At 45.9% G+C, this 22,203-nt stretch overlaps 1 protein-coding gene across 3 annotated transcripts in view; it reads right to left on the bottom strand.

Moving 5' to 3' along the window:
- Positions 1-22,203, bottom strand: part of LOC110538663 (acid-sensing ion channel 2) — a 460,686-nt gene that overhangs the window by 133,189 nt on the left and 305,294 nt on the right. Inside the window, exon 1 of one of the 3 annotated variants that reach the window (XM_036938819.2) lies at positions 19,735-21,910. The exons of the other annotated variants lie outside the window; for them this stretch is intronic. Within the exon in view, the coding sequence (XP_036794714.2) occupies positions 19,735-20,427 (693 nt within the window). The 5' untranslated portion in view covers positions 20,428-21,910. Of the gene's footprint in view, positions 1-19,734; positions 21,911-22,203 lie in introns of those variants that run through there. 3 annotated transcript variants of the gene reach the window in all.

Here is a 22,203-nt window from a genome sequence, read left to right as displayed (position 1 = left end):
TAAAACACTGGAATGGTAGATTTGCAATGGAAGAATGTGCAAAGTAGAAATCAAAATAATGGGGTGCAAAGTAGCAAAATAGATAAATAAATTAAATACAGTAGGGAAAGAGGTAGTTGTTTGGGCTAAATTATAGGTGGGCTATGTACAGGTGCAGTAATCTGTGAGCTGCTCTGACAGTTGGTGCTTAAAGCTAGTGAGGGAGATAAGTGTTTCCAGTTTCAGAGATTTTTGTAGTTCGTTCCAGTCATTGGCAGCAGAGAACTGGAAGGAGAGGCGGCCAAAGAAATAATTGGTTTTGGGGGTGACTAGAGAGATATACCTGCTGGAGCGTGTGCTACAGGTGAGAGATGCTATGGTGACCAGCGAGCTGAGATAAGGGGGGACTTTACCTAGCAGGGTCTTGTAGATGACATGGAGCCAGTGGGTTTGGCGACAAGTATGAAGCGAGGGCCAGCCAACGAGAGCGTACAGGTCGCAATGGTGGGTAGTATATGGGGCTTTGGTGACAAAACGGATTGCACTGTGATAGACTGCATCCAATTTGTTGAGTAGGGTATTGGAGGCTATTTTGTAAATGACATCGCCAAAGTCGAGGATTGGTAGGATGGTCAGTTTTACAAGGGTATGTTTGGCAGCATGAGTGAAGGATGCTTTGTTGCGAAATAGGAAGCCAATTCTAGATTTAACTTTGGATTGGAGATGTTTGATATGGGTCTGGAAGGAGAGTTTACAGTCTAACCAGACACCAAAGTATTTGTAGTTGTCCACGTATTCTACGTCAGAGCCGTCCAGAGTAGTGATGTTGGACAGGCGGGCAGGTGCAGGCAGTGATCGGTTGAAGAGCATGCATTTAGTTTTACTTATTACGTATTTAAGAGCAATTGTAGGCCACGGAAGGAGAGTTGTATGGCATTGAAGCTTGCCTGGAGGGTTGATAACACAGTGTCCAAAGAAGGGCCAGAAGTATACAGAATGGTGTCGTCTGCGTAGAGGTGGATCAGAGACTCACCAGCAGCAAGAGCGACCTCATTGATGTATACAGAGAAGAGAGTTATGATATGAGATATTAATGACCAGCAGCCTGAGCATCACTCCTACTAGCATATAAATGACCAGCAGCCTGAGCATCACTCCTACTAGCATATTAATGACCAGCAGCCTGAGCATCACTCCTACTAGCATATAAATGATCATCAGCCTGAGCATCACTCCTACTAGCATATGAATTATCAGCAGAATGAGCATCACTCCTACTAGCATATAAATTATCAGCAGACTGAGCATCACTCCTACTAGCATATAAATGACCAGCAGCCTGAGCATCACTCCTACTAGCATATAAATGACCAGCAGCCTGAGCATCACTCCTACTAGCATATTAATGACCAGCAGCCTGAGCATCACTCCTACTAGCATATAAATGATCAGCAGCCTGAGCATCACTCCTACTAGCATATAAATGACCAGCAGCCTGAGCATCACTTCTACTAGCATATAAATGACCAGCAGCCTGAGCATCACTCCTACTAGCATATAAATGATCAGCAGCCTGAGCATCACTCCTACTAGCATATAAATGACCAGCAGCCTGAGCATCACTTCTACTAGCATATAAATGACCAGCAGCCTGAGCATCACTCCTACTAGCATATACATGATCAGCAGCCTGAGCATCACTCCTACTAGCATATAAATGATCAGCAGCCTGAGCATCACTCCTACTAGCATATAAATGACCAGCAGCCTGAGCATCACTTCTACTAGCATATACATGACCAGCAGCCTGAGCATCACTCCTACTAGCATATTAATGACCAGCAGCCTGAGCATCACTCCTACTAGCATATAAATGATCAGCAGCCTGAGCATCACTCCTACTAGCATATAAATGACCAGCAGCCTGAGCATCACTTCTACTAGCATATAAATGACCAGCAGCCTGAGCATCACTCCTACTAGCATATAAATGATCAGCAGCCTGAGCATCACTCCTACTAGCATATAAATGACCAGCAGCCTGAGCATCACTTCTACTAGCATATAAATGACCAGCAGCCTGAGCATCACTCCTACTAGCATATAAATGATCAGCAGCCTGAGCATCACTTCTACTAGCATATAAATGACCAGCAGCCTGAGCATCACTTCTACTAGCATATAAATGACCAGCAGCCTGAGCATCACTCCTACTAGCATATAAATGACCAGCAGCCTGAGCATCACTCCTACTAGCATATAAATGATCAGCAGCCTGAGCATCACTTCTACTAGCATATAAATGACCAGCAGCCTGAGCATCACTCCTACTAGCATATACATGATCAGCAGCCTGAGCATCACTCCTACTAGCATATAAATGATCAGCAGCCTGAGCATCACTCCTACTAGCATATAAATGATCAGCAGCCTGAGCATCACTCCTACTAGCATATAAATGATCAGCAGCCTGAGCATCACTCCTGCTAGCATATAAATGACCAGCAGCCTGAGCATCACTCCTACTAGCATATAAATGATCATCAGCCTGAGCATCACTTCTACTAGCATATAAATGACCAGCAGCCTGAGCATCACTTCTACTAGCATATAAATGACCAGCAGCCTGAGCATCACTCCTACTAGCATATAAATGACCAGCAGCCTGAGCATCACTCCTACTAGCATCTAAATGATCAGCAGCCTGAGCATCACTTCTACTAGCATATAAATGACCAGCAGCCTGAGCATCACTCCTACTAGCATATAAATGATCAGCAGCCTGAGCATCACTCCTACTAGCATATAAATGACCAACAGCCTGAGCATCAGTCCTACTAGCATATTAACGATCAGCAGCCTGAGCATCACTCCTACTAGCATATAAATGACCAACAGCCTGAGCATCACTGCTACTAGCATATAAATGACCAGCAGCCTGAGCATCACTCCTACTAGCATATAAATGATCAGCAGCCTGAGCATCATTCCTACTAGCATATAAATGACCAGCAGCCTGAGCATCACTCCTACTAGCATATAAATGATCAGCAGCCTGAGCATCACTCCTACTAACATATAAATGACCAGCAGCCTGAGCATCACTCCTACTAGCATATTAATGACAAGCAGCCTGAGCATCACGCCGGCTGTAACACTGGTATAGGTCAATGGTATAGATTTTACTATTAGCTAGACGGCAGGCAGGCAGCTGGACCTGGTGATCTCAGAGCACTTCTGTGTCTCTATTTTCCAGATGAAAATTGGGGGCTGGGCATGGAGGACAGAGGGCTTGCTGTGTTAATGAGATTGCTGTGGACGGGGGCTGCTGGAGCTACAGCTCCCCCTGACTGGCAGCGTTGTTTACTCTAGGCAAGATCAATAGTTTATGGTGTGTTGTACAGCGCCCCACTGAAAGGTCAATGACGAAAGACCAAAGGAGAGCTTGGCTTTCTTAACCAGGTGTTTTTTTAAATGCCATCGCTTGCTCTCCCAGGCCCCATGGTAACTGGACTAGCTTTGTCCAAACAGGGCCATGTCAATCACCTCACACTGCCTTCATGTCCAACAAGGGCCATGTCACTCACCTCACACTGCCTTCATGTCTAAACAGGGCCATGTCACTCACCTCACACTGCCTTCATGTCTAAACAGGGCCATGTCACTCACCTCACACTGCCTTCATGTCTAAACAGGGCCATGTCACTCACCTCACACTGCCTTCATGTCCAAACAGGGCCATGTCAATCACCTCACACTGCCTTAATGTCCAAACAGGGACATGTCAATCACCTCACACTGCCTTCATGTCCAAACAGGGACATGTCAATCACCTCACACTGCCTTCATGTCTAAACAGGGCCATGTCACTCACCTCACACTGCCTTCATGTCCAAACAGGGCCATGTCAATCACCTCACACTGCCTTCATGTCCAAACAGGGACATGTCAATCACCTCACACTGCCTTCATGTCCAAACAGGGACATGTCAATCACCTCACACTGCCTTCATGTCCAAACAGGGCCATGTCACTCACCTCACACTGCCTTCATGTCTAAACAGGGCCATGTCACTCACCTCACACTGCCTTCATGTCCAAACAGGGCCATGTCAATCACCTCACACTGCCTTCATGTCCAAACAGGGACATGTCAATCACCTCACACTGCCTTCATGTCCAAACAGGGACATGTCAATCACCTCACACTGCCTTCATGTCTAAACAGGGCCATGTCACTCACCTCACACTGCCTTCATGTCTAAACAGGGCCATGTCACTCACCTCACACTGCCTTCATGTCCAAACAGGGCCATGTCAATCACCTCACACTGCCTTCATGTCCAAACAGGGACATGTCAATCACCTCACACTGCCTTCATGTCCAAACAGGGACATGTCAATCACCTCACACTGCCTTCATGTCCAAACAGGGACATGTCAATCACCTCACACTGCCTTCATGTCCAAACAGGGCCATGTCACTCACCTCACACTGCCTTCATGTCTAAACAGGGCCATGTCAATCACCTCACACTGCCTTCATGTCCAAACAGGGACATGTCAATCACCTCACACTGCCTTCATGTCTAAACAGGGACATGTCAATCACCTCACACTGCCTTCATGTCTAAACAGGGCCATGTCAATCACCTCACACTGCCTTCATGTCCAAACAGGGCCATGTCAATCACCTCACACTGCCTTCATGTCCAAACAGGGCCATGTCAATCACCTCACACTGCCTTCATGTCTAAACAGGGCCATGTCACTCACCTCACACTGCCTTCATGTCTAAACAGGGCCATGTCAATCACCTCACACTGCCTTCATGTCTAAACAGGGCCATGTCAATCACCTCACACTGCCTTCATGTCTAAACAGGGCCATGTCAATCACCTCACACTGCCTTCATGTCTAAACAGGGCCATGTCAATCACCTCACACTGCCTTCATGTCTAAACAGGGCCATGTCAATCACCTCACACTGCCTTCTTGTCTAAACAGGGCCATGTCACTCACCTCACACTGCCTTCATGTCCAAACAGGGCCATGTCACTCACCTCACACTGCCTTCTTGTCTAAACAGGGCCATGTCACTCACCTCACACTGCCTTCATGTCTAAACAGGGCCATGTCAATCACCTCACACTGCCTTCATGTCTAAACAGGGCCATGTCACTCACCTCACACTGCCTTCATGTCTAAACAGAGAGGTGATTGACTTGGTCTGGGAAACAACAGGTAGAGGAAGCTTTCTGCTATACAAAGAAACAGTGGCAACAGTAGGCTTCATAAGAGATGTGAAAAACCAAGCTCACATTTGCACACAAAAAGGTTAGAAGAAATTATATTGTTTGAGGTTAGACTTGGGGTGCAGTGCAAAGCAAGAGCTTATTCAAGGTACTGGAAGAGAAAAGGCAGATTATTTGTGACTGAGGTAACTTTGTGACTTCATGGCAATCCACTCAGTGAATGTGGGCTTTCATTTCTCCATCTAGAACATAGATCACTCTGAGGCACTGTGAGTTTACCCTGCCTCTATAAAATTAATTATCCACAAAGCCTAACATCACACCATTAAGAAATATTATGGAAAAATGGCTTGCAATGAGGAAAAATCGATTCAAGTCTACACCGATAACTAACTCAATCATATAGGCCTTTGCTACACACACACACACACACACACACACACACACACACACACACACACACACACACACACACACACACACACACACACACACACACACACACACACACACACACACACACACACACACACACACACACACACACACACACACACACACACACAGTGCAGCAGCACACCTAGCAGCAAAGCTGTTAATAAGTTAACGTGGTTCTAAGATTTCTCCAGGGACATAGCTGATAGATTATAGTGGTTAGGCAAGGCAGAAGTGTTATATGTCCTGCTGAGAGTGCTTGATTGGCTAGTAATCTCCATCTCTGAGCATTGTTTGAATGTATCATCTGAGGTGCCACATCTGTTTCACACAGGGGCTTGGTTAGGTAGGGTATAGATCTGTACATGTGATATACAGTAGGGAATGGATTATCTACTACGTCTGCACAGCTTTGATCAGGTATGATACACATCATCATTTGGGGGATGCTAAGGCCATCTGGGAGTTTATTGGGTTATGGGTCTGTGATCACCAGCATTTCTTCTGGATCAAAAAGGGGCTTAGGTGGGTGGGCGTGGCAGGGGGGCGTGGAAATGGGTGTGGCTGAACTTTAGAGGCTCCCACGTCAGATATTGCGAGTGTGCTGAATTAATGCCAGATGAAAATAGAGCCCTGGGAGTGAATGGCAATGAGCTTCCTTCCACACATACGGTATGAGTCAATGTGCAGGGCTTGACATTCACTTTTTTAGCCACTGTTTGGACATAGGCGGCACAAAAAAAGGCTAAAGTGGCCCACTCAGGGATTTCAATGGCAGAAAAATCACTCAGTAATCCTTGACAATGAAGTGGGGAATAGTGTGGTTTGGTTCAGTGTATATTTCTGTCTGTGATGTAAGGCTGAGGGGGAGAGGGAAATGGACCTCCATAAACTATAGCAAACATCTAATGGATTTATTGATCAGGGAGCTGTCCCGTAGCTCCTGTTCACTGTGATAGATTTGGCACAAGGGAGGCTACCGCAGGAGTTTGGGCAGAATTATGGTCCCTCATTTAAATTCACTACCATACTACCCTATTGCTACCATCTCTCTCTTTCTCTCTCTCTCTCTCTCTCTCTCTCTCTCTCTCTCTCTCTCTCTCTCTCTCTCTCTCTCTCTCTCTCGCTATATATATATATATATATATATATATATATATATATATATATATATATATATATATATATATATATATAACAACACACACACACACATTGACTCATACTGTATATGTGGAAGGAAGCTCATTATCATTGACACATCATGTCACTCTTCCAGTGACAGTATTCTGAACTCAGTGGTAATGATTTGGCCTGAGGGAAGCCTTTTGCTGATGCACTGAGGGTCTAATGAGATGTGCACACTGACACTGAGGGGGCTAGTTACAGACATCACATCAGGCTTCCTCCTGTGTTATAACAGTGGATGGAGAGGAGAGAGGAAGGCCTCACTGGAATCCCACTGGCTCAGGAGACTGAGATCAATCACTACTGTACAGTAGGCTTAAACACACAGCCAGCTGAGAAACACACCCACCACCCTTACAATACAACTCAACCACGGCTCAATGCTACATACTGTGCATACAAAGAACGACACCCACACCACCGATACAACCAACACAACTCAATCCAGGCACAACGCTCTGTGGACACAAAGAGAAACAGACGCAGAAATTAAGAGACTAAACAGTGACTGCAGATTGGCATCTTCACACAGTCTGACTGTAGCGGACATCTTCACACAGTCTGACTGTAACGGACATCTTCACACAGTCTCACTGTAACGGACATCTTCACACAGTCTCACTGTAACGAACATCTTCACACAGTCTGACTGTAACGGACATCTTCACACATTCTGACTGTAACGGACATCTTCACACAGTCTCACTGTAACGGACATCTTCACACAGTCTGACTGTAGCGGACATCTTCACACAGTCTGACTGTAGTGGACATCTTCACACAGTCTGACTGTAGCGGACATCTTCACACAGTCTGACTGTAGCGGACATCTTCACACAGTCTGACTGTAACGGACAACTTCACACAGTCACACTGTAACGGACATCTTCACACAGTCTGACTGTAACGGACATCTTCACACAGTCACACTGTAACGGACATCTTCACACAGTCTGACTGTAGCGGACATCTTCACACAGTCTCACTGTAACGGACATCTTCACACAGTCTGACTGTAACGGACATCTTCACACAGTCTCACTGTAACGGACATCTTCACACATTCTGACTGTAACGGACATCTTCACACATTCTGACTGTAACGGACATCTTCACACAGTCTGACTGTAACGGACATCTTCACACAGTCTCACTGTAACGAACATCTTCACACATTCTGACTGTAACGGACATCTTCACACAGTCTGACTGTAACGGACATCTTCACACAGTCACACTGTAACGGACATCTTCACACAGTCTGACTGTAGCGGACGTCTTCACACAGTCTCACTGTAACGGACATCTTCACACATTCTGACTGTAACGGACATCTTCACACAGTCTCACTGTAACGGACATCTTCACACATTCTGACTGTAACGGACATCTTCACACATTCTGACTGTAATGGACATCTTCACACAGTCTCACTGTAACAAACATCTTCACACAGTCTGACTGTAGCGGACATCTTCACACAGTCTCACTGTAACGAACATCTTCACACAGTCTCACTGTAACGGACATCTTCACACAGTCTGACTGTAATGGACATCTTCACACAGTCTCACTGTAACGAACATCTTCACACAGTCACACTGTAACGGACATCTTCACACAGTCTGACTGTAGCGGACATCTTCACACAGTCTGACTGTAACGGACATCTTCACACAGTCTAACTGTAATGGACATCTTCACACACTCTGACTGTAACGGACATCTTCACACATTCTGACTGTAACGGACATCTTCACACATTCTGACTGTAACGAACATCTTCACACATTCTGACTGTAACGGACATCTTCACACAGTCTCACTGTAACGAACATCTTCACACATTCTGACTGTAACGGACATCTTCACACAGTCTGACTGTAACGGACATCTTCACACACTCTGACTATAACGGACATCTTCACACATTCTGACTGTAACGGACATCTTCACACACTCTGACTGTAACGAACATCTTCACACATTCTGACTGTAACGGACATCTTCACACAGTCTCACTGTAACGGACATCTTCACACATTCTGACTGTAACGGACATCTTCACACAGTCTGACTGTAGCGGACGTCTTCACACATTCTGACATCTTCACACAGTCTCACTGTAACGGACATCTTCACACAGTCTGACTGTAACGGACATCTTCACACAGTCTCACTGTAACGGACATCTTCACACAGTCTGACTGTAGCGGACGTCTTCACACATTCTGACTGTAACGGACATCTTCACACAGTCTGACTGTAACGGACATCTTCACACAGTCTGACTGTAACGGACATCTTCACACAGTCTCACTGTAACGGACATCTTCACACATTCTGACTGTAACGGACATCTTCACACATTCTGACTGTAACGGACATCTTCACACATTCTGACTGTAACGGACATCTTCACACAGTCTGACTGTAACGGACATCTTCACACATTCTGACTGTAACGGACATCTTCACACATTCTGACTGTAACGGACATCTTCACACAGTCTGACTGTAGCGGACATCTTCACACAGTCTGACTGTAACGGACATCTTCACACACTCTGACTGTAACGAACATCTTCACACATTCTGACTGTAACGGACATCTTCACACAGTCTCACTGTAACGGACATCTTCACACAGTCTGACTGTAGCGGACGTCTTCACACATTCTGACTGTAACGGACATCTTCACACAGTCTCACTGTAACGGACATCTTCACACAGTCTGACTGTAACGGACATCTTCACACAGTCTCACTGTAACGGACATCTTCACACAGTCTGACTGTAACGGACATCTTCACACAGTCTCACTGTAACGGACATTTTCACACAGTCTGACTGTAATGGACATCTTCACACAGTCTCACTGTAACGGACATCTTCACACACTCTGACTGTAACGAACATCTTCACACAGTCTGACTGTAACGGACACTGCACATATACAAAGTCAAAATCAAACACAGCCACTTACATCCTGAGAGAACTGGCTTGAAGTCATCTATACCCTGTCTATATACCATGTCTACACCCTGTCTATACCCTGTCTATATACCATGTCTACACCCCATCTATACTATGTCTATACCCTGTCTATACACCCTGTCTATATACCCTGTCTATATACCATGTCTACACCCTGTCTATACCCTGTCTACACCCTGTATGCACCCTGTCTACACCCTGTCTGCACCCTGTCTGCACCCTGTCTACACCCTGTCTGCACCCTGTCTACACCCTGTCTACACCCTGTCTGCACCCTGTCCACACCCTGTCTACACCCTGTCTGCACCCTGTCTACACCCTGTCTACACCCTGTCTGCATACTGTCCACACCCTGTCCACCACCCTGTCTACAACCTGTCTACACCCTGTCTGTATATGCTGTCTATACTCTGTCTATACCCTGTCCACACCCTGTCTACACCCTGTCTACACCCTGTCTGCATCATGTCTACACCCTGTCTACACCCTGTCTACAACCTGTCTGCACCCTGTCTGTATATGCTGTCTATACTCTGTCTATACCCTGTCTGCACCCTGTCTACACCCTGTCTACATCATGTCTGCACCCTGTCTACACCCTGTCTCTACCCTGTCTACACCCTGTCTACACCCTGTCTACACCCTGTCTGCACCCTGTCCACACCTGTCTGCACCCTGTCTACACCCTGTCTACACCCTGTCTATACCCTGTCTGCACCCTGTCTACACCCTGTCTGTATATGCTGTCTATAACCTGTCTGCACCCTGTCTACACCCTGTCTGCATCATGTCTACACCCTGTCTGCACCCTGTCTACACCCTGTCTACACCCTGTCTGCATACTGTCCACACCCTGTCCACCACCCTGTCTACAACCTGTCTACACCCTGTCTGTATATGCTGTCTATACTCTGTCTATACCCTGTCCACACCCTGTCTACACCCTGTCTACACCCTGTCTGCATCATGTCTACACCCTGTCTACACCCTGTCTACAACCTGTCTGCACCCTGTCTGTATATGCTGTCTATACTCTGTCTATACCCTGTCTGCACCCTGTCTACACCCTGTCTACATCATGTCTGCACCCTGTCTACACCCTGTCTCTACCCTGTCTACACCCTGTCTACACCCTGTCTACACCCTGTCTGCACCCTGTCCACACCCTGTCTGCACCCTGTCTACACCCTGTCTACACCCTGTCTATACCCTGTCTGCACCCTGTCTGTATATGCTGTCTATAACCTGTCTGCACCCTGTCTACACCCTGTCTGCATCATGTCTACACCCTGTCTGCACCCTGTCTGTATATGCTGCCTATACCCTGTCTACCCCCTGTCTACACCCTGTCTGCACCCTGTCTACACCCTGTCTACACCCTGTCTATACCCTGTCTGCACCCTGTCTGCACCCTGTCTATACCCTGTCTGCACCCTGTCTATACCCTGTCTGTATATGCTGTCTATACCCTGTATAGATTGCTCAGTCACAAAACTTCAGGAGCCACCATGGTGAGAATCCTAAATAAATTGATGTCTGTGTTGCAATCAGGATGAGCACCTCACTCCAGATGACTGAGATTGGTTTGAAACATTATTACAGGGCCTTGGCCTGAGGGCATGTTTCTGATTAAGTAGCACATTGTTTGACGGCGTGCTGCTCTGCTCCTCGTCCTGTTCCGGACTGGGAGGCCGCCGATACAGAGTACTGATAGCAGGATCATTACAGCGCTAGTGCTGATCGGACGCTGTGTTTAAACTTAATGAAAGTCATCCATTTCTATGAAGCCATGGACACAAAGCTGACCAACTCAATGGGGCCATGAAGGAGCATGAAGAGTGAGACCACTGCTTTGCACTCATTCAAATGTATTTATTGAAGGGGTGGAGGTTAATATTGCTCTGTTAGTAGGTTTTAATGCACAGCTGCTCAACATGTAAAGTGAAGTGAGAGTGGCTGAGAGCCTACAACTTGTGCTATAATGATTTACACATCAGTGAGGACTGTGGCAGTAGTCCCACATGAACACACGGGCACATACACTCTGTCTTCACAAACACAGTACTGCACGCATCACCTTCATTTGACACCCTTTCTGTTCTCCAGTGAGTTTTACAGGCTCTAAGGCCAATGGAGGGAGATAAGAAGAGAAAAATGAAATGCAAAAATAACATTTCAAAGAGTGTTTGAGTATTTGTGTCACCTCAGAGAAAACATCTGTCACTGTCACAGCACCATGAGAAGCCGACACACACACACACACACACACGGAGAGAGAGAGAGAGATAGAGAGAGCGACAGAGACGGAGAGAGACAGGCAGTACAGTTCTCATGGGGCTGGCAATAGAGACTGTACCTTGTGATATGAAATGGCTCCCAGGCCAAGGCCACCACATGGCTCAACAGTAATGCCCAACTCTAATCAACAGAACCATGAACAGGCCCTAACGAGCATGGAAGAAACTACAATAAACAGAGCAGATACTATACTGAACAAAAATATAAACGCAACATGTAAAGTGTTGGTCCCATTTTTCATGAGCTGAAATAAAAGATCCCAGAATGTACAAAAAAATAATTTCTCTCAAATGTTGTGCACAAATTTGTTTACATCCCTGTTGCCAAGATAATCCATCCACCTGACAGGTGTGGCGTATCAAGAAGCTGAATAAACAGCATGATCATTACACAGGTGCACCTTGTGCTGGGGAAAATAAAAGGCCACTCTAAGATGTGCAGTTTTGTCACACAACACAATTCCACAGATGTCTCAAGTTTTGAGGGAGTGTGCAATTGACATGCTGACTGTAGGAATGTCCATCAGAGCTGTTACCAGGTAATTTAATGTCAATGTCTCTACCATAAGCCGCCTCCAACATCGTTTTAGAGAATTTGGCAGTTCGTCCAACCGGCCTCACAACCGCAGACCACGTGTAAGCAAGCCAGCCCAGGACCTTCACATCCAGCTTTTTCACCTGCGGGATCGTCTGAGACCAGCCGCCCCAACAGCTGATGAAACTGAGGAGTCTGTCTGTAATAAAGCCCCTTTGTTGGGAAAATCTGATTCTGATTGGCTGGGCCTGGCTCCCCAGTGGGTGGGCCTATGCCTTCCCTGGCCCACCCATGGTTGCGCCCCTACCTAGTCATGTGAAATCCATAGATTAGGGCCTAATGAATTCATTTCAATTGACTGATTTCCTTATACAGTATGAAATGTAACTCCGTAAAATCATTGGAATTGTTGCATGTTGCATTTATATTTTAGCTCAGTATAAGTAAATATTGTACAAAGCGAATACTGGGTAACAGTTATGTGGGGGCAAAATGGTTTTGTTACAATCTAAATTCTATGAAAATGCTTGAGCTGAATAGTGTTTTTCACTGGGAATTGTCCCTGCTGTTCAGTAACCTCTTCATATACCCCACAAAGGAGAGATTTGTTATTGGCCCTTATCTCTGGGGCCCTACATGCCTAAACAGTCTGATTCTTGTTCTGTCTTTGTAGGTTCTAAAGATCTTATCACTCGCCTATCTTTGACACATAGTCTGTGAGAACAGGTTAGAACCCGCTTTTATTTGTTTTAATGCTTTAAGGGAGTAGAGATAATTACCCCTTATCTATATTGTAAGCTTACCTCCCTCTAGGAGGGGTAAACAGCTCTTTGTGTAGATAAAGTACGTAACGACTGTGATTTGTAAATAATCAAGTTACGCTCTGGCTTTATCCTGAGAGGGAACTTCCTGGAAATTGCTTGAATAAAACTCTTATAAACTGGAAAATGAGCTCTGCCTGATCCTTGGAATTAGTTTTTCCTCGACAGTTAGTAAATACTAAACAAAGCAAAGTACTAAGTACAACTAGTCCAGATGGATAAATTCAAAAGCTCAAAAGACAGGGATGAAAATAAATATAGATAAATAATAATAGCCTACCTTGGTTCTAGAGTTCCAGGACAGCGTTTAAGGACAAAAAAAACTGGTAAAAGGGTGTGACTGTGAACCAGGAGTTGGAACCGGTTCAGGGAATAGAACCGAAAACGTCCCTGAACCTAAAACCAGATTATTATTATGTTTTAAAAAAAAAAATAATAATTGAGGAACAGAATCAGAACCGGGAAAGAAGTGATCTATACTGTTCCGGAACAGAAGCGTTATTTTAAAAGCATGGGAACCGGTTAATTACATTAATTACATTACATCACATTAAGCATCTCCAATCCAAAATTACATCTAGAATCGGCTTTCTATTTCGCAACAAAGCATCCTTCACTCATGCTGCCAAACATACCCTCGTAAAACTGACTATTCTACCAATCCTTGACTTTGGCGATGTCATTTACAAAAAAGCCTCCAACACTTTACTCAGCAAATTGGATGCAGTCTATCACAGCGTCATCCGTTTTTTCACCAAAGCCTCATATACAACCCACCACTGCGACCTGTATGCTCTCGCTTCATATTCGTCGCCAAACCCACTGGCTTCAGGTCATCAATAAGTCTTTGATAGGTAAAGCCCCACCTTATCTCAGCTCACTGGTCACCATAGCAGCACCCACCCGTAGCACGCAATCTCACTGGTCACCCCCAAAGCCAATTCCTCCTTTGGCCGCCGTTCCTTCCAGTTCTCTGCTGCCAATGACAGGAACGAACTGCAAAAATCACGGAAACTGGAGACTCATATCTCCCTCACTAGCTTTAAGCACCAGCTGTCAGAGCAGCTCACATATCACTGCACCTGTACATAGCCCATGAAGTCCATGGAGAACAAGAGCACCTCCTCCCAGCTGCCCACTGCACTAAGGCTAGGTAACACGGTCACCACCGATAAATCCATGATTATTGAAAACTTCAACAAGCATTTCTCAACGGCTGGCCATGCCTTCCTCCTGGCTACTCCAACCTCGGCCAACAGCTCCGCCCCCCCCCCCCAAGCCTCTCCAGGTTCTCCTTTACCCAAATCCAGATAGCAGATGTTCTGAAAGAGCTGCAAAACCTGGACCCGTACAAATCAGCTGGGCTTGAAAATCTGGACCCTCTATTTTTGAAACTATCCGCGCCATTGTCGCAACCCCCTCTGAGATCCCCAAGGATTGGAAAGCTGCCGCAGTCATCCCCCTCTTCAAAGGGGGAGACACCCTGGACCCAAACTGTTACAGACCTATATCCATCCTGCCCTGCCTATCTAAGGTCTTTGAAAGCCAAGTCAACAAACAGGTCACTGACCATCTCGAATCCCACCGTACCTTCTCCGCTGTAAAATCTGGTTTCCGAGCCGGTCACGGGTGCACCTCAGCCACGCTCAAGGTACTAAACGATATCATAACCGCCATTGATAAAAGACAGTACTGTGCAGCCGTCTTCATCGACCTTGCCAAGGCTTTCGACTCTGTCAATCACCATATTCTTATCGGCAGACTCAGTAGCCTCGGTTTTTCTGATGACTGCCTTGCCTGGTTCACCAACTACTTTGCAGACCGTGTGTCAAATCGGAGGGCACGCTGTCCGGTCCTCTGGCAGTCCCTATGGGGGTGCCACAGGGTTCAATTCTCGGGCCGACTCTTTTCTCTGTATATATCAATGATGTTGCTCTTCCTGCGAGCGATTCCCTGATCCACCTCTACGCACACAACACCATTCTGTATACCTCCGGCCCGTCCTTGGACACTGTGCTATCTAACCTCCAAACGAGCTTCACTGCCATACAACACTCCTTCCGTGGCCTCCAACTGCCCTTAAACGCTAGTAAAACCAAATGCATGCTTTTAAACCGTTCGCTGCCTGCACCCGCACGCCCGACTAGCAGCACCACCCTGGATGGTTCCGACCTAGAATATGTGGACATCTAATAGTACCTAGGTGTCTGGCTAGACTGTAAACTCTCCTTCCAGACTCATATCAAACATCTCCAATCTAAAATCAAATCTAGAGTCTGCTTTCTATTCCGCAACAAAGCCTCCTTCACTCACGTCGCCAAACTTACCCTAGTAAAACTGACTATCCTACCGATCCTCGACTTCGGCGATGTCATCTACAAAATAGCTTCCAACACTCTACTCAGCAAACTGGATGCAGTTTATCACAGTGCCATCCGTTTTGTTACTAAAGCACCTTATACCACCCACCACTGCGACCTGTATGCTCTAGTCGGCTGGCCCTCGCTACATATTCGTCGCCAGACCCACTGGCTCCAGGTCATCTACAAGTCCATGCTAGGTAAAGCTCCGCCTTATCTCAGTTCACTGGTCACGATGGCAACACCCACCCGTAGCACGCGCTCCAGCAGGTGTATCTCACTGATCATCCCTAAAGCCAACACCTCATTTGGCCGCCTTTCGTTCCAGTTCTCTGCTGCCTGTGACTGGAACGAATTGCAAAAATCGCTGAAGTTGGAGACTTTTATCTCCCTCACCAACTTCAAACATCCGATCGCTGCAGCTGTACATAGTCTATCAGGAAATAGCCAACCCAATTTTACCTACCTCATCCCCATACTGTTTATTTATTTACTTTTCTGCTCTTTTGCACACCAATATCTCTACCTGTAGATGACCATCTGATCATTTATCACTCCAGTGTTAATCTGCAAAATTGTAATTATTCGCCTACCTCCTCACGCCTTTTGCACACAATGTATATAGACTCTCTTTTTTTTCTACTGTGTTATTAACTTGTTAATTGTTTACTCCATGTGTAACTCTGTGTTGTCTGTTCACACTGCTATGCTTTATCTTGGCCAGGTCGCAGTTGCAAATGAGAACTTGTTCTCAACTAGCCTACCTGGTTAAATAAAGGTGAAATATATATTTTTTTAAATAGCCCATTCGTAAATAGCCCATCCAACTACCTCATCCCCATACTGTTATTTATGTCATTTATTTTGCTCCTTTCTACCCCAGAATCTCTACTTGCACACTCATCTTCTGCACATTTATCACTTCAGTGTTTAATTGCTATATTGTACTTATTTAGCCACTATGGCCTTACCTCCCTTATCCTACCTTATTTGCACACACTGTATATAGACATTTTCTATTGTATTATTGACTGTATGTTTGTTTCTTCCATGTGTAACCCTGTGTTGTTGTTTGTGTCGCACTGCTTTGCTTTATCTTGGCCAGGTCGCAGTTGTAAATGAGGACTTGTTCTCAACTAGCCTACCTGGTTAAATAAAGGTGAAATAAAAAAAATAATAACATAGTTTACGTTCCGGGCAGAAAGGCGCCTATTCAAAGCCCTCACTCTGTCACTCAGAAACGTATATTCCAGTGTCTGCCTGTTAGCTGAAAATCTTTGCCAGTGTATGTGTGTGTAGGCAACATGCCCTTCCCCCTTCAAAGCTTAGGATGATGTACCCTACTGACGCTACAAGCATTCAGAAATTAGGGAGAGATATTTAATTAGAGAAGAATGGATTCACTTCTTCAATGCTAGTTACGGATACTATAGTTTTTCACATTTCACATTGGATTAAATAACTACAAAAAGCTAAGATGTGTTTTTTTTTTATTCTGGTGTGGCTCTATACACACAAGCTTGTCAGTTAGCTAGCTAGCTCTGGTTCAACTTTAAGACAACTCTCGTAAGTTCAAAGACAATCAAAGTTCCTCCATAGAAGCCGCTCCTCCGTAGGTATAATTCTGTGGGCCTAATTCAGACTATGCCCAGCACTTCAAGCCAAGCCTCTTCCTCCACCCTCTCTCACTCTCCCCCCACCTACAAAATTTCAGTCGCATCTTGCACCCTACACTTATCTGTCCATGGCGCTTGTAAACAACTATAGCTTAGTCAGCTGATAGCGCCCATGCACTAGAGTTCTCAATTTCAGCCTGAACTCTTGTCTCTCTCTCCTCCCTGTCAGCTGCAGAAGCAGCCACAGGCTGCCATGTGTATTGCGCTGTCTGAGGTGCTGAAGCTGCAATCTAACTACAGTAATTCACTAGTTTCTTACTTGTTGTTTCTCTGACTGAAAAGTTATGCTACCTAATTTGTTGAGAATGCAAAAATATTCCCTATTTGCTAAATGTGCCTTCCCTGCCATGCTCTGTTCACGTGACACATGCATGCACCCATTAGGACATAGGCTGGTTTATAGCTAATAATCCAGAACATGTATTTATTATTTCAATATTCAAGACTCCATGGCTCCAGTGTTGTTTAATTGATGTGTTATTTTGTTGTGTTCTGTTCTGTTTCCTTAATGCCTAGGCCATGGCCTAATTAGGCAGAACATTTCATTTGTTATTTTATTTTCTACATAAAAAGCTTGATTGTATTTAAAGTCATGACTGACTGACTCGTACTTATATGGGCTGCATAATAATAATAATAATGATCCTAAGAAGAACCCGAAGAAGGTGGGTAAGCCGAGCGCTGTGTGCCACTGCCAAACAGGTGTTAGACATGGAGTCTTGAATATTGAAATTAGGTGTTGTTTACACTGGAACAGTGTAAACAACACCTAACAAATAAGAAATCCTCGAGAGTCTGTTGTAAGGAAGAAATTCATTTTTCTGCCTACAAAGATTAAACACAGTTACTGACATGTTGAGGTTTATATGTTTAATTATTCAAGGCTGCCTTTTTATTTCATTTTAAAACTAAGCCTACTGTTGATGATATTATAATTCTGATAATAACAACAACAACAAAAATAAGAAAGAGATGAAGAAGGAGGAGAGGATTGAGTGCTGTGTGACCCATGTGTATAAAGGTAGGCTATTATTCAAATATTTGTTTTCTGACCGTTTGGAACAGTGTAAACAATGTTGAATAAATGATAAGAAATCACAGATAATCTGATCTAACGAAAACAATTAGCTCACGGAATCAAACACACACTTCAAAACAGGCAACCGAAGAGGCATTTGTCTAATTTCTGAAGATATATACAGTATGGATGTCTTACTGTATAAACCCTGAGATCCACATACAACAGTATGGATGTCTTACTGTATAAACCCTGAGATCCACATACAACAGTATGGATGTCTTACTGTGTAAACCCTGAGATCCACATACAACAGTATGGATGTCTTACTGTATAAACCCTGAGATCCACATACAACAGTATGGATGTCTTACTGTATAAACCCTGAGATCCACATACAACAGTTGTTGATTATATTCAAGTTGGGCTTTCCCCTCTCATCACTTCTCTTAGACAAGGCTAGGGCTTTTCACTCTCTCCTCACTCTGCTCGCTTCCAACAACATCTCACGTTGTTGTAAAAACCAGTGTAAATGAATAGTCTACTCGTTAACTTGAACAAAAGAGCAATATGGTCTAGGGAAAGGTGCGTCCGTTTTCTAGAAATCAGGCATCGTTTAGGTTTCGGGCTCATTACATTTATGGGATGTCGGACTAGGCCTGGGCTCGGGCTGCAGCTCATCGGGCTTGGGTCGGACCAGGCTAAAATGTTCAGCCCCAATGAGAACTCTACCATTGGCTGCCTAGGCTAAAACAAATATAGCTTGCCCGCTCCATTGCAAGCTGCCTTATCCTCACTGATTGGTAAAGAAATGTAATGCTGAGCTAATGTTATAAAAAACTATTACTTTAGACATTTAAAAAGGAACCGAGAGGAACGATATAAACTGGTACTTTTTTTTGTTTCGAAACCAATCAGAACTTTTGCAGGTCGGAATAGTGGAATGGAACAAAACAAATAATGGTTCTGTTCAGAACAAAACAATTGGACATTTTTTGTGGTTCCAAACCCTGCTGTTAACTACTGTGAACTTCAAGGAAAGAGATGAAACTCCATGAAAAGAGGAGAGACAACAGGCGAAATCAGATGAACAGTCTGGGAGGTTCAACCACCACACAGAGCTAAACTGTCAATGAAGAAGTGATTTAAGAGGGAGCTATGCTGAGACTTACAGAGGTGAAGTTCTGGGGACCGCACGGTTCTCCTCGGTACTTGCAGGAGAGAAGCATTTCCTCTAGCTGGTGGCTCAGCCGGTCCATAAACTCCAGGTTGCTGCCCTCAAAGTTTCTGGGGGGCAGGAACAGCCTGAAGTCAGACAGTTTGCTGAACCAGGCCTGGCTGTCCTCCTGCAGCAAATCCAGCACCATGGGTCTCACCGTCCGGTTGGCCAGCAGTAGGCCCAGCCAGTGGCCAGCAAAGTACAGGTCACTTTTGGTGAGCTTGTAGAGGCGGATTGGGTTGTTGTTGCAGATAGTGACTGTGGGGAAGGCCATCTCCTTGGCCCACTCTGTGTGGATCCGTGTGTAGGTGGGGAAGGAGAGCCAGTGGAGCAGGCGGTTGGAGGACCAGGATAGGAGCAGGCCCAATGAGGTGCACAGGGCCAGCAGCCAGAAGGCCCGACGGGCTATGGAGCCACCGGACACACACACATGCCTGAGGCCGTGTAGACGTGTCCCAGCCAGCATTGTGGAGGTGATTGAGGACATGCCTGGCCTTGCAGGGAGGCGCCGGCAGCCTCTCCTCACCACGGCTGGGGATCCCCGCTGGAGACATCGCCCCTCCAGAGCCATGGCTGCCCACACCGCTCCTAGTACAGAGAGAAAGGCTTCATCTCCCAGCCAGGCCTCAGGGGCTGGGTCCCACATGGAGCTCCAGGGCACCGATATCCCCACTGATGTAATCCACACCTGGATTTGTGCTTATCTGACTCTGCTGTTACACACAATCCGTACAAGCTCCTCACACACAACCTCACTCACACACACACATACTAACTCTCTTTCTCTGTTACAGTGTCTTCTGTTTGTTGTAGTTGGTGTCCTGTTTTACTCTTTAGCTACTTGTTGGGCTTCTCCCTCTCAGTCCATCTGGTTCCTTCGACCTGAAAGTACTCCACTCACCCAACTGAGCAGTAAAAAATACATTCAGCCATGCAAATATGCACCAAGCGATGCATCTTCTACATGAGCGACTCCAGCATCCGCACCAGTTAGTGTAACACAGAGCAAGAGAGGAAGAGACAGAGGGAGAGAGAGAGAGCTAGAGAGCGAGGGAGAGGGAAAAGGATAGGGAGGGAGAAGAGAGGGGGTGGAGTGAGTGCTAGAGGAGAGAGAGAGAGAGAGAGAGGGGGGAGGGAGAGGGAAAAGGATAGGGAGGGAGAAGAGAGGGGGTGGAGTGAGTGCTAGAGGAGAGAGAGAGAGAGAGAGAGAGAGAGAGAGAGAGAGAGAGAGAGAAAAGGATAGGGAGGGAGAAGAGAGGGGGTGGAGTGAGTGCTAGAGGAGAGAGAGGCAAGATGAGCTGAGAAGCACAGACAAAATGAAAGAACGGAAGGTTAAAGAAGAGAGCAGTGAGTCTGTTGTGGTTCTATCTGGTGCCGTCTGTCAAAGAACGGCTCGTCCTGCCGGTTCCCTCTGCTCTGTCGGCGCTCCTCTCTCTGCCGACCGAGGCTGCTGTCTTTTGGGACTTTGCCGTCGCTCCACTTCGATCAGTGATGCTCAGCCTCGTTCAACCTGCTAACCCTCCAACACCACCACGGCCAGAGGCTGGACTTGTTTACATGACACCGCTAAAACGAGCAGCCGCACATCACTAATTGCCTTTGTGAGTCTACCTCGCTAATTTCTTCTGCGGCTTTTTTTGTGAGCTCACTTTTATCTTCTTGATTTCCAGCCTTCCCCTCTTCCCATCTGTCACTCTTTCACTCCCTCCCTATTCCCCCCTCCATTGTCCTTTCTCTTCTCATCCTCTCTTGACTGGAGGAGCGGGTGTTGTGTCCTGCAGGTGATAATGTATGGCCAGCCCGTCTTGTGCGAGTAGCAGACGCTTCTTAGTCCCAGACGCACGCAAACACTCATTCACACTGAGAGGAGCACATGCACACACACTGCGTTTCCCTGTGGGAAACCTGACCAGAGTCGATGGAAAATCTGTTCAGTCACGCTCAGATCCTGGTATCTCTCTCTCCCTCATTCTCTCGTTCTCATTCTTTCACTCTCTGTTTCTCTCCCTCAGAACTGTGGCATTTCCAATTGTAACGCTCCTCTTGTTTTCTTCCTTTTCTAAAAATACTTCTCTCCAAATCAAATTCATTAACTTGCCCTCACGCTCCTCCTCCTCTTGTGCCGATGTCCGTCAATCCTTCTCAGCTCCACCCCCAACCGGGCTCCTCCTCCTCCCATGAAGTAGATGTGTGCATTCTCTCTCTCTCTCTCTCTCTCTCTCTCTCTCTCTCTCTCTCTCTCTCTCTCTCTCTCTCTCTCTCTCTCTCTCACTTCCCCTCCTTTGGATATTGCCCTGTTATTTTCTGTATTCTCTTCCTCCTGTGCAGACAGGCTGTTCCTCTGGTCCCCTCTCTCTCATCGGGCAGCGTGTCCTCTCTGTGCTCCTCTCCTCCTGCGCCACAGCTCTGTCCACCCAGCCAG

The sequence above is a fragment of the Oncorhynchus mykiss genome, chromosome 12 (genome assembly GCF_057628025.1).
Source record: "Oncorhynchus mykiss isolate SJ-2025 chromosome 12, ASM5762802v1, whole genome shotgun sequence".
In the NCBI taxonomy this organism is placed as follows: Eukaryota; Metazoa; Chordata; class Actinopteri; order Salmoniformes; family Salmonidae; genus Oncorhynchus; species Oncorhynchus mykiss.
The sequence above is the reverse complement of the archived record's forward strand: the minus strand, read 5'-3'. Positions and strand labels throughout refer to the sequence as shown.